A 14,272-nucleotide genomic window follows, 5' to 3' on the forward strand; every position below is an offset into this window, starting at 1 on the left:
TAGATTCAGTACTGCTCTGGTAACAGGAAATGTGTGATAATTCGAATGGACAGTTTTGATATAAACAGATGAAATCAGTTATGTCAGAATTTATATTGAAATGTCTAAATCGCTGACTGATGAATACAGGAAGATAGAAACCAGGAGATTGGTTATATCGATTATTGATTCTTAAATAGAAATGGGAGTACATTTCTATGGATTTGGTGATGGAATCACCGAAATTTTGCCAAGATTGTACCAGTAAGTGGTTATAATTGAACAATTGTTCAAATCTTCATATGTTATATTGTACAGGATTACGTACAAATATGACCAGACGACTAAAAAGTATGTCAGAAACGGGGGTCAGATGGTATTGAATGCCAAAGTTGATTTTATCAGACTGTGATTTTCGTTTGATTTTATACTTTTGGCTGAGTGTATAGCATAATTTGCATCTATGATTTATAGATTGACAGATAGTCGGAGTGAACTATCTAGATACTGGAGGATATCCAGGACATGTAGTGCTGGATTTTAGCACTAATTGACATGATTCATTGTCAATTGTGAATTAGTGTACAATAATAGCTACTAGATGAGTATCGAAATAGCTTTAGTTGAAGTATTGGACAGTGAGAACTGTGAATTTCCTTCGTATGGAAATCATATTGCAGTGATGCTTGAGAGCAGATTTGATAAGATCGGAGATCTGATAAAGAAAATGAAACTGATTCCGAAGAAATGAGGATAGCTCAGAATACATAGACTAATAAGCCAATGTCGAACGATGACTGTTGGTATTTAAAACCGAAGATTGAATATATCTCTAACTGGGATATTGATTGTTATGAGTTATTGATTGGTATATACGGATGTTGTATAGCCATTGTTCTGAAATTAATTTTATCACGAGTGATTTCGTTGATATGAGATTGTTGGCGTTTCGGTTTGTTTCCTTCTTATATCTGATTTGAGATATGATAGGATTATCAGCATAACACGAGTTAAGTGTTTGTAATTTCGAGGACGAAATCATATCTTAGAGGGGGAGAAATGTAAGGCCCGAGAATTTGATTACCGTAATCTGAAATGATTTTGGGTATAATGACCGTAATTTAAGATTAATCTGGAATGATTTATTGATCAATTGACATGATTGAGGTTATAAAAACTTGAATTAAGAAGTCGGGCATCGTTACATTCTAATCCAAGATGTTCAACCGAACTCGGCCGAACATCTCAAAAGAGACGACCGGCGCATATGCGCGAGAAATGGCGCGCATATGCGCGAGCACTCCAGTAGGTCTCGCGCATATGCGCGAGATGAAGCGCGCATATGCGCGCGGCATGCAAACTCAAAACTCGCCACTTGTCTTGTTAAGTGCGACGTGTATATATATATGGATATATATATATATAGGCATACACGATTCCTTCCTTGAGAAATAAGAAAAAGAACGGGAAGAAGGAACCGAGAGAAGATTTGGAGATTGTGAACGATCCGTCCGTCTGTTTTTGAATCTGAATGCGGTATCGTGTTCCTATCAACGTAAGCTACAACTTGACGTAAGTTTTGCTACGTTTTGACATGTTTTGAAATTAAACTATTGTCAGAATTGAATAGGATTCATATATGATGTTCTTGTCATGTTAGATATCATAGAATCGAAGTCAGATTAAGGAACGGACTGTTTATGTAATTGTTATGATTTTTGGAATCAATTTGACTGAGAATTCATATCGGATATGTATTGTTATTGAGATTATGACTGGTATCGATATTGATTATGAGTTCTGGTATTATATCCGTGATGTTTGGACTGACGGGATTATCGAGACAGTATTGTTATGCCGTCAAAACATCAGTTGATTGAAATTGATCAGAGTCGGTATTGATTTAGATTGTATTGATATATCGTATGTCGATTGACATTGATCAGATTTTATTGTGATTTGATATTGATCAGAACATGTATTGAATTGAGTTGTTTATTGATATTATACCTGTTCGATATTGTTATTACCAGATTGGGAATGGACCGAGATAGAGTCGGGACTTCTTCTTCTTCTTCTGAGCGAGAAGATAAAGGTATAAATTAATGTTGAGTTGGGATTGCACAACTCGAGAGAGGTTTTACTCGAGTTTCCCTAAATCACATACTTTACCTTATTGCATTGATATTTGCATTAAGTTGATTGATGTACTTGTTCTCTTGATATGAGATGACAGGTATTAGACGAGTTATCTTGTGACAGAAGTGCCGGATAGTGGTGGTATCGCCACGGCACATTGCACGATGTCTCAAGATAGGATATTGGCGATAGAACTACAGTCCTTGACGGTTAGGTCAGGACACTGGATGTTTGGTTATATCGAGTAATGGAATCTATTACGGAATTCGATATAAGAACACCATATTTGGTTATATCGAGTAAAGGGTATTGGAATTCTTCTATTACGGAATTCGATATAGGAATACCAGGGCACTGGTTATATCGAGTAATAGAGATTATGGTTCCATCCTTTACGGAATTCGATATAGGAATACCACATCTGGAAACCGGGATCCCTAGACTAGGATTGAGTCTAGTCTAAAACGTGGAGTCACGAGCTTGAGTGACAGTTATATTGATTGATATTGATTGATGTTGATTATGTTCCTGAATATGATTCATGTCCTTTTATGTTCCGGATATTGGTACATATTTAGAATAGAAATTATTCTTGATACTGATCATGTTCCAGATGTTGGTCCATGTTTAGAATAGGAGTTATTCTTGATATTGATTATGTTCCTGATATTGGTACATGTTTAGAATAGAAGTAATTCTTGAGATTGATTATGTTCCTGATGTTGGTACATGTTTAGAATAGAAGTTATTCTTGATATGGAGTATGTGCCTGATATTGGTCTATGGTTAGAATAGAAGTTATTCTTGATATTGATTATGTTCCGGATATGGGTAAATGTTTAGAATAGGAATTATTCTTGATATTGATTATGTTCCTGAATAGGACACATGTTTAGAACTTGATTTAGTATTATATTGATTCATGTTCTGATTTGATACATGTGAGAATTATCCGTTATATGCTTTTATATTGTTTATATGATTGCATGTATACATGATTTATACTGAGAATGTAATTCTCACCGGAGTTATCCGGCTGTTGTCTTGTTTGTATGTGTGCATGGCAACAGGTGGGCTAGGATCAGGGTCAAGAAGAGAACGAGGCTGGACTAGATAGCGTGGAGATCCAGACTTTGAAGCAACTTAGGGTCCAGCACTGACTTATAGTTGAACCTAGTCGGATTATTGTAGATCATACAATAATTGTATGTTATGTTTAATATGTAATTTGAATTTAATTACATTATGTTTCCGCTGTGTAATTTTTAAAAAAAAAATTAGACCCTGTTTATTATACTTGATTATTTATTCCTAAAGACGATTAAGGAATGAATTAGCTTCCGGGTCCCCACACATTGGCTTCAATTCCATTTTATATTCAAACCAACACAATTACAACGTCTCCAACATCTCAATATCTCAATTATCAACTCAAATATCAAATCTAAACTTCAACTCATTTCCAAACTTGAATAAAAATATAACATACTTACACCATCTTGAAGATCTTGGAGAGAGGATCACAAATCTAACTTCATTTCATAATTTCCTTGAACAATCTCCCATATATTGAAGAAGAAATGAAGAAAATGAAAAGGAAGAAGAGAACCCTAGCTTCCAAACCGATAGAGAGAAGAGAAGGAGAAGGAAAATGAGTAAAAAGAGGATCTCATTCGATTTTATGCCTTCCCAAACACCAAACACGCTTTTTCAACTTGCTGGCTCGCTAGGGCGGATGTTTTTGTCCGCTAAGGCGCGTAACTCTCGGCCAGAAATAAAAAATTTCGAACAAGGCTCGCTAGGGCGGATGTTTCTGTCCGCTAGGGCGAGCACACTGCGCACTTCCACTACAAAGATCGCTTCCGAAACGCCTCTTCCCTTCAGAATGTGGAAAAGTCGTAAACTACAAAGTTGTAGCCCTATGTCTTTTCTTTAACCTCTCAAAATTTCAGATCATTTGGAGCTCTGAGTAAAAAGTTATGCTAAATCTCCCAACATGTGTCATTGTAGGAACAACGATACGCACGACACACTTCGGGGCGCTTTTGGCTCGTCTTCCCTAATGATTTGACCAAAACGCAAAATAACAAAGTTATAGCCTTATGTCATATCTTTCTAATGAAAGTGGCCTCACATCAATTGGATCAATATACAAAACATTATTCTAAAAACCACAACCACTGTCACATTTTTCACACCGTTTCTGCACTTCCATTACCTATTTAGCTCAAAATCCACCTTTGATTCTTCCCATCAATTATCTATTCCATTCTATAACATTCATTACCATTTATACCATAACGTAAAGTCATAAACCATCACAACTACTATCACATTTTCAAAATTCGGGCATTACAATTCTTCCCCTATAAAAATAGATTTCGTCCTCGAAATCAATCATCTCTTTCAAGTTTATCATGTAATAATCAATACTGAAAATAAAACCGAGAATAGAAACGTACTTCATTTGAATAACTCTGGATATTTTTGTCACATTTTATCTTCTAATTCCCAAGTTGCCTCTTCGACACCATGTCTGTTCCACTGTACTTTAATCAACGGTATCAATTTATTTCTGAGTTGCTTATCTTTTCTGTCTAGAATTTGAATCGGTCTCTCAATGTAGCTCAAATTCTGATCTAACTCAACCTCATCGGGTGGAAGTACATGAGAAGGATCTGGATGATATTTTCTCAACATGGACACATGAAAAACATCATGAACACCTGATAATGCAGGAGGAAGAGCTAATCTATAAGCCAAATCACCAACACGTTCCAAAATCTCATACGGACCTACAAATCTCGGTGATAATTTTCCTTTCTTTCCAAATCTAACAGTACCACGGAAAGGAGATATTTTCAGAAAAACTCTGTCACCTTTCTCAAAAATCAACGGCCGTCTCCTGATGTTCGCATACTTAGCCTGCCTATCCTGAGCAGCTCGCATACGACTCTGAATCAATTTCACCTTCTCTGTCATATCTCTTATCATATCAGGTCCTACAATTGGTGCTTCAGATAAATCGTCCCAATACAGAGGAGATCTACATTTCCTGCCATATAGTGCTTCAAATGGTGACATTCCAATGCTCACTTGATAACTGTTGTTATAAGAAAACTCGACAAGGGGTAACGAATCCTGCCAACCTATACCAAAATCCATCACTACCGCTCTCAGCATATCCTCTAATGTCTGAATAGTACGTTCTGATTGTCCGTCTGTCTGAGGATGATATGATGTACTCAAATTCAAACGAGTACCAAGGGCCTCTTGTAAACTCTGCCAAAAATGAGAAGAAAATCTGGGATCACGATCTGATACAATAGACTTAGGAACACCATGCAATCTCAAAACTTCTTTGATGTACAATTTGGCCATCTGATCATGCCTATATGTCATCTGATAAGGAATGAAACACGAAGACTTAGTTAATCTGTCAACAATAACCCAAATTGCATCGCAACCTCTCGACGTCCTCGGCAATTTCGTGACAAAGTCCATGGTAATAGGATCCCACTTCCATTCTGGAACTTTAAGGCTATGCAAAAGACCTCCTGGTCGCTTTCTTTCTGCTTTCACTTGTTGACAATTCAAACAACGAGATGCAAATTCTGCTATGTCAGATTTCATTCTTTTCCACCAAAATTGTTTCTTCAAATCATTGTACATCTTTTTACTTCCAGGGTGTACACTGAACTTACTGCAATGAGCATCACGCAAAATCTGCATCCTCAACTCTGAAATATTAGGAACTACAATACGATCATTCACAAACAAAATACCCTCATTATTGACCTGGAATTCTGATCGATGTCCTGATCTGACGAGTTCAACTGATTTCTGAATACTTTGATCTAATCTTTGGGCCTCTTAATTTTAACAAACAACTCGGGTTCTGCCTGAATCATAAATACTCTTGCAGGTTGAGTATTTTCCACAAAATCCAAACCAGAAAGACAACATTCTTCTACTAGATCAGATACACTGCTAGTGATCAAAGACATATTACATACTTTTCTGCTCAAAGCATCGGCTGCTGCATTCGACTTACCCGGATAATATTTTATTTCGCAATCATAGTCTTTCAACAAATCTAACCAACGCCTCTGTCTCATGTTCAGCTCAGCTTGTGAAAAGAGATATTTCAAACTCTTATGATCAGTGAATATCTCAAATTTCTCCCCATACAAGTAGTGATGCCAAATCTTTAAGGCAAAAACCACTGCTGCTAATTCCAAGTCATGCACCGGGTATCTAGACTCATGTGGCTTCAACTGTCGTGAAGCATATGCAACCACACGGCCATGCTGCATTAATACACAACCCAGTCCTTGATGTGAAGCATCAGTGTGCACTGTAAATCCTCCTACACCTGATGGAATAGTCAGAACTGGAGCAGTAGTCAATCTCTTCTTAAGTTCAACAAAACTAGCCTCACATGCTTGCGACCAAATAAATGGTGCATTCTTTTGTGTCAGCTGGGTAATTGGCCTCGCAATCTGTGAGAATCCTTCAATAAATCTGCGATAATATCCTGCCAAACCCATAAAACTACGCACCTCAGGAACTGATGTCGGTCTAGACCAATTGATTACTGCCTCAACTTTACTCGGATCAACTGATAAACCTGCACTTGAAATCACATGTCCAAGGAAAACCACTCTATCCAACCAAAACTCGCATTTCGATAATTTAGCATACAACTTTTCAGTTCTCAAAATTTGCAAAACAGCTCTCAAGTGCTCGGCATGCTCAATTTCAGATTTTGAATAAATAAGAATATCATCAATGAAGATCACCACAAATTGATCTATATACCATTGAAACACACGGTTCATCAAATCCATAAATACCGCAGGTGCATTGGTCAACCCAAAAGACATAACCAAAAATTCAAAATGCCCATACCTGGTACGAAAAACAGTCTTAGGCACATCTGCCTCTCTAACTCTTAACTGATGATATCCGGATCTTAAATCAATCTTAGAATATACTGAAGAACCCTGCAACTGGTCAAAGAGATCATCAATCCTTGGCAAAGGATACTTATTCTTTACTGTGGCTTTATTCAACAGTCTATAATCGACACAAAGCCTCATAGACCCATCTTTCTTCTTCACGAATAAAACCGGAGCACCGCAAGGTGAAACACTTGGTCTTATATATCCTTTGGCCAATAGATCATCAAGTTGTTCCTTTAGTTCTTTTAATTCAATTGGTGCCATCCTATAAGGAGCTCTAGAAATAGGTTGTGTACTTGGCATCAACTCAATGTTGAACTCAACCTCTCGGATTGGAGGAAATCCTGGAATTTCATCGGGAAATACATCTGAAAATTCACTAACAATTTGAATATCTGCCAATTTAGGTACTGACCTTGAAATATCAATTGCATAAACCAAGAAACATTCTGCTCCTTTCTGCAACAAACGAGTCATGGACAAAACAGATATCAAAGGAATCTTAGCTCGAGAACCCTTACCATAGAATGTCCAATGATCTGTCATATCAGGCTTAAACTTAACAATCTTCTGAAAACAATCTACAGTAGCCCTGTATCTTGTCAACATGTCAATACCAACCATGCAGTCAAAATCAGACATCTCCAATATAATACAATCAAGCTCAATGACATTATTCTCATAACGAAATTCACAACCACTTATCATTTCAGCTGACCTCATCACTTTGCCCAGTGGAGTAGAAATAGATAAGGTAGATGATAATGGTATAGAATTCAACGAATGCAATGTAACAAAGTGCTCAGATATGAAAGTATGTGATGCACCAGTATCCATCAAAACATAAGCAGGATAACCTGAGAGAAAACAATTACCTGCAATGACATGATCTGGAGCATTATGTGCCTCATCCTCAGTGAGTGCAAAAACTTGAGCCTGTTGTCTAGGTGGTTGTCCTACTCTGTGGTTACCACTCTGTTTGTTCTGATCCGACCGGTTTGACTGCTGATAGGAATGAACTGAAGGGGTCTGACGATTCTGGTGAGGTGTCTGTCTCGATGATCCCACACTCTGAGACATATCACTGCCACGGTTAGGACACACTCGAGCATAGTGTCCCACCTGGTTACACAAATGGCAAGCTCCCGAGACTCCTCTACACTGATCGGTATAATGTCTACCACCACACTGACCACAAGTTGGACCTGAATAACCAGTGCTCTGAACTGAACCAGACTGTCTCGATCCACTAGAACTCGAAAAATTACTACCATGCCTCTTAAATTGCTTGCCTCTAGCCCGAAACTGCTCTCTTATGTTGCCACTGTTACTGCCAGTATTACCCTGTCTGAACTGCTGTCGAAACTGTGGCTGTTGGGGTCGTTGCGAATACTGAGAACCTCTCTGCCTAATGATTCCGGTTTCAGCTCCCTTGGCTCTATCAAGAGCCTCAGCAAAAGTGTTAGGCCTTCCAGTATTAACCAGGGTAAAGATATCAGGATTAAGACCATTTATAAAGTGATCAGCCTTAGCTTCTTCATCAGATGCTACATGGGGAGCAAATCTCAGTAAATTCGAGAACTTAGCAACATAGTCCTCAATATTCAGATTTCCCTGCTTTAAATTTGCAAACTCGGCTCCCCTATCTTTCCTGTAAGAGGTAGGGAAGAAACGCTGATAAAATTCAGATTTAAACATATCCCAGGTAACAGTCGTACCTCGACCCTCTAAAGCTTTCTTGGTCATTATCCACCAACTCTTAGCCACATCCAATAACTGATGAACAACTAATTTGATTCTACGATCATCGGGATACTCAAGAGATTCAAATAATTGATCAATATTCTCCAACCAGTTCTCACACTCTAATGCATTCTCTGTACCCTTCAACATCGGTGGGTGCAAAGACTGAAATCTGGCTAACAGTATCTCCATCGGAGTTGGAGTTATATCCATCTGGGTATGAGTAGCACTGCCCTGATCTTGTGCCACCGGTACGTCCTGTCTAGGTCTACCACGACCTCTACCACGAGTAGCCATGTCTGATATACAATAGATCAAACAAATATAAAATCACAATATCATAATCATCTCAATCTCGTATCCATCATCTCTGGCTCTCGAGACTCAATAATCTCAAAAATCTCAAATAAAGCTCAACAATATAATATCTCAATTTAAATAATGTATTTCACATCATAGCACAATGAAAATGCTAGCAAATATATCTCATGATCAAGCAATTCAAACTAACTCGATCTACCCTGTTCCCAAATATCTTACGCTCTGATACCACCTAATGTGGGGCCCCGGGTCCGATATCTAATACCAACGATTATAAATGTAACACACCAAATGATTTAATAAAATACATAATATGTTGTTCACAAATCCACATAACATCGTCAAATAATTTAAATGTCTCAAATGTTTAAAATAAAGTTTTCAACATGCCAAAATAAACTTGTGAACCAAATTTAAACCCAACATCATCAAATGCTCCTAAGACCCGAGAATCCCACTCTAACTCGTATCTCCTCGCCTGGAGCTTGACTCTGGCATTCCAAGCCTCGCCTCACCTACCGTCAAGCACATGAAAACAAGAGGTAGACGACATGCCGGTGAGTATAAACCCAGTATGATACAATCAATAACATATGAGAATTAAAATTTCAAATAGTTCATATAAATTCATAAAGATGCGATATAATGCAATGCATGATCAGAAGCTGTGGGCTATCAATAAATCTCAAGATCAAGTGAATCAAATGGTCATAGGGTACCCAAGGGAATAGAATCACCCAGCAACATCCACCGACTCATCCGCTCGGGGTGGGGTGCTGTGTTCTACAATCCCAGGACTATGATGCGCCTATAGAGAGTGTTCAGGCCATAGCAGCGACCTCCGCATACACTATGCCAACTCAACTATAGCCCCATACGTCCAACAAATCAGTATATCAAGGCGACCTCCGCCATATCAAATCTGAATCAACAAGTGGCTCAATATGCAATGCCATGATGCAAATCAATATCATCATCTCAATATAATAATAAACTCATCTCAATACAACAATCATCATCAAATCACAATAGTTCATCTAGCCATAGAGTTTCAATTTAAATAAAATGATACTTTTACCTCGTATGTTACCGACCGTAACATACCTTTCGAATATTCCCAAAAGAAGATCGAAATGCGTAGGTGAAAAGTCTTGAACCTTTGAATTTTACTATAACTCAAGGACTTTGATCATCTATCAAAACAAAGTAATTTCTGTTTCAAAATTCATAATTAGTTCAATACTGCTTCGAATCAAGATCCGTAAATTTCTTAACCTTAATATGCCATAAAAACATTCATTGAATCATTTCATCAAACACATGGCATGCGTGCTAAAGAAATTTGCTCATATGCTTTGCCATTGGCTTCAATTCCATTTTGTATTCAAACCAACACAATTACAACGTCTCCAACATCTCAATATCTCAATTATCAACTCAAATATCAAATCTAAACTTCAACTCATTTCCAAACTTGAATAAAAATATAACATACTTACACCATCTTGAAGATCTTGGAGAGAGGATCACAAATCTAACTTCATTTCATAATTTCCTTGAACAATCTCCCATATATTGAAGAAGAAATGAAGGAAATGAAAAGGAAGAAGAGAACTGTAATGCCCGGTTACTCGTACAAATGATTATAACGTGTTTATGTCGTTTATTTTGTAGTTAATTACCTCATTAGATTTCACGTGATGAATGAAGTATCAATATTGAGATTGAACATGACTCTTATATTGTTCATGGTGTAGTGAGAATGAATATATGTCAAAATAGTGATAGTAAGATGTGTACATAGAAATAGTGTAATGGAAGTTGTGGGAAATGAGATGTAAAGATGGTAGTTCGTACGGGTTTTAGCATAATGATTTGAATATTGATCCAAATTTTGTGAGGCCTTAACCATTAGAAAGCTAAGATATAATGCTAAAACTTTGACGTTTTGAGTTTTGTCCAAATCATTGTGGAAGACAAGCCAAAAGTGCCCCGAAGTGTGTCGTGTATACCGTCATTCCTTCACTGACACATGTTAGGAGAATGGTCATAACTTTTTACTCAGACCTCCAAATGACCTGAAACCAGTGGGAGATTCAAGCCAAGACATAGGGCTACAACTTTGTAGTTTACCTATTTTTTCAGATTATGAGCGGAAGAACCATTTCCGGAGCAATCTTTGAAGAGTCAGTGCGCAGAGGCAGCACAGGTGGCGCCCGAGCGGTAAGATTCTACCGCCCGAGCGCCGGTACACTAAGGGTTCACGAAATTTACAGAACATATGGCGCTCGAGCGGTAGAAAATGACCGCCCGAGCGCCAGTGCACGAAAACTGCACCTTTTGGACAGAACATTCCACGCTCGGGCGGTAGAAAATGACCGCCCGAGCTCCGCCATATATATAAGAGGATAAGCTTCGGGTTTCTAAACCATTACATCAGCTCCTCTCCCCCTTTTTCACAGAAAACTCGAAAGAAAAGTTTAGAAAACATCCTCCAAAGCTTCCTTCTTAATTCCTTTCAAAGTTTTGAAGTTAGAACTTGGTTCTTCATCACAAGAACATCATAGAGGTGTAAGTTTTCTCCTCTTTTAGTTATCCTACATGTATAGGAGTGATTTTCATCTAGTAATTATATAGTGATGGGATTTTGATATATTTTACAGTATAGGAGCGAGATACATCGTCTGAAACAAGTATTCGTACGCTTGGACTGTAAGTTGGCATGTTCTTGAAGTAATACATGAGTAATATTATGATTTTCAAATGCTTCTCATTATCTACTGATATATGTACATTGTTAGTATGTTTATTGATGAAAACATAGCACCATATTCCATTGTTATATATTAAATATGTAAAGAACTCATGAGTATTGATGATGGGTGCTATGTCATGAACAAGAACATGAACATGAAAAGAAAAGGATTGATTTACATGATATAGAGCTTGTTGACATCATGGGTGGTTTTAAGTCCACCAAAGCTATTGGCCAATATATGTTCATGGGGCGTGGAGATGCCAAAGGTTGCTCCCTGACGTCCAACACAGTAGTAGCTATATAATAAAGCAAGCACAGTAGTACAGGTCAACTAATGAGGCTCAAGTACAAAAATGAACATTGAATATATGCTACGGTATGACATGTTTTTAAGATTCATTGTTGATCACGACTTGATATGTATGTTCCTTCGATGCATATTGATACGTACAAGTGCCAACTTATTGAGTTTATAAACTCACGTAGCTCATGTATTACAGGATCAGGTAGTGAAGATGCGTAGGATGCCGGTTCGCCAATGGATGCTAGTGACGTGCCTCACCTCAACAAGAACCGGGCTTCTTATTGTATAGCTTCCACATATGTATTATAATGAATTGAATGTCAGGGTTTGAAACAAGTTTTACAATGTTTATGGCTATGGGTATGATGGTACAAAATATGTTTGTGTGTAAGAATACGATTATATATATATGGGTTGATGTTGTTGCTTGAGTTGAGTTTGTGTCTATGTATATATGAATATTGTTGCTTGGGTTGGGCTTATACAAAATATAGGGACATCATGCCAAAATTTTTACAAACCGTCAAAGTGATGCCCCTTGTTTGATTTGATTCATAATATAGTTATATCATTCAAACCTTATTTTGATTATGGTAATTATGCTAAGTATAGAGTAAGGGTGTGACATTTTTATGGTATCAGAGCCCACGGTTCTTTGACAGGGAAGACACTGCACTTCATCCATATGGAGAACTTGGCAAGTAAGTATCTTTGTATTCCATAGTTTATGTTAAGTTATGTGTTTCTACGTGACCTACATGTAGGTTAAGATAAGCAACGATGCCACCGAAACGTAAAGTACATGAGGGAGAGTCATCTAAGGGCAAGGCCCCAGCAGTCGAAGGTGAAGGTAGTGCGCCACGACCTGTAGATGACTTCGCCCAATTACTCCAACAACAAGCAAAGGTCCATGGTGAACAAATCCAGCAGCTACTGGAGATGCAACGGACTACTCATGAACAGGCACAAGCTCAAGCCATAGTACACAGACATGTGCATGTTCAGACAGACGTATATGATCGTTTTAGACGTTTGAATCCTCCAGAATTCATGGGAAGCACCGATCCAGCAGTAGCAGAAGAGTGGATTAAGTCATTGGAGTCTGTTCCGAAGTGTTGTTCGGAGGATCCGAACATGGCCTATAAATAGTGCTCGGATTTCTCATTTTTGACTTGCCAATTTCTTGAGTTTTCTCTCATTTTGGAGAGTTTGGAAGGTTTCTAGGGTTAGTTGTTGGTCGAGCGATAGCCAAGAGCTGCCAGGAGTAGTAGCGTAGCGGCGCCTGAGTTTCAAGGCAATCGACATCAAAGGGCTGTCGACGGACGAAGGTAAACCCTAAACCTTTGGTAGTACTAGGGAGTACTGGTTTTGCTAGTCGAGCATGGTAGTATTGATTGAGTATGCTTTTGATGCGTAGGCTTGTTCTAGACCTGATTAGCGGTGTTGCGTAAGGCTAGGCTTGCTGTGATAGAGGTACGAAAGTACTATCCGAGATATCCTGGTTGAGTATACATTCTTATATGTGTTGCATGATTATGTGGTGCATTGATATATGTCATATGATGCATGCTATTATGTCACGTTTATTACTGCACGTTGCATTTCATGTTGAGCCGTATCTTCTTCGAGATAGCCTTTACTGTTGAGCTGTATCTCTTTCGAGATAAGCTATATCTTGGGGCCGCTCAGCCCTGTCTTGTGGACGCATGGACACCGAGAGTACACAGTGGCCGACGGGTCGGGAGGGCTTCGGTGGTCCGGGACATTTTAGGTCCACGTCTGTCTTGTAGTGGATGCAGTGACCCAGAGGTGTACCGCGCGGCACTATCCACTTGGCGCCTCTAGACTGAGCATTGTTGAGATCCTTTTGTGACTCCTGTTTCTTGACTACCCCGGTATCATGATCATAGCATGTGCATTTCATATAGGTCTGTATACTCATACTTTTGTACTGGGCGTTCTTATCGCTCACGTCCTCGGTTTTGTTTATTCTTGGACACCCCATTCCCACGGGGCAGGCCTCAGGTTGGACAGCTCAGGAGGAGCAGGAGGAGGACGTTGAGT

At 38.5% G+C, this 14,272-nt stretch overlaps 1 protein-coding gene across 1 annotated transcript; it reads right to left on the minus strand.

Annotated features, from left to right (window-relative positions):
- Positions 1-4,608: 4,608 nt before the first annotated feature.
- Positions 4,609-9,122, minus strand: LOC140806677 (uncharacterized). Its single transcript, XM_073163225.1, has 5 exons — positions 7,958-9,122; positions 7,168-7,477; positions 6,342-6,642; positions 5,489-5,844; positions 4,609-4,870 (listed from the first exon to the last, which is right to left on the minus strand). The coding sequence occupies exons 1-5, from the start codon at positions 9,120-9,122 to the stop codon at positions 4,609-4,611; spliced, it is 2,394 nt and encodes a 797-aa protein (XP_073019326.1).
- Positions 9,123-14,272: the final 5,150 nt, after the last annotated feature.

This window comes from Primulina eburnea, chromosome 12 (assembly GCF_022965805.1).
Source record: "Primulina eburnea isolate SZY01 chromosome 12, ASM2296580v1, whole genome shotgun sequence".
Lineage (NCBI taxonomy): Eukaryota > Viridiplantae > Streptophyta > Magnoliopsida > Lamiales > Gesneriaceae > Primulina > Primulina eburnea.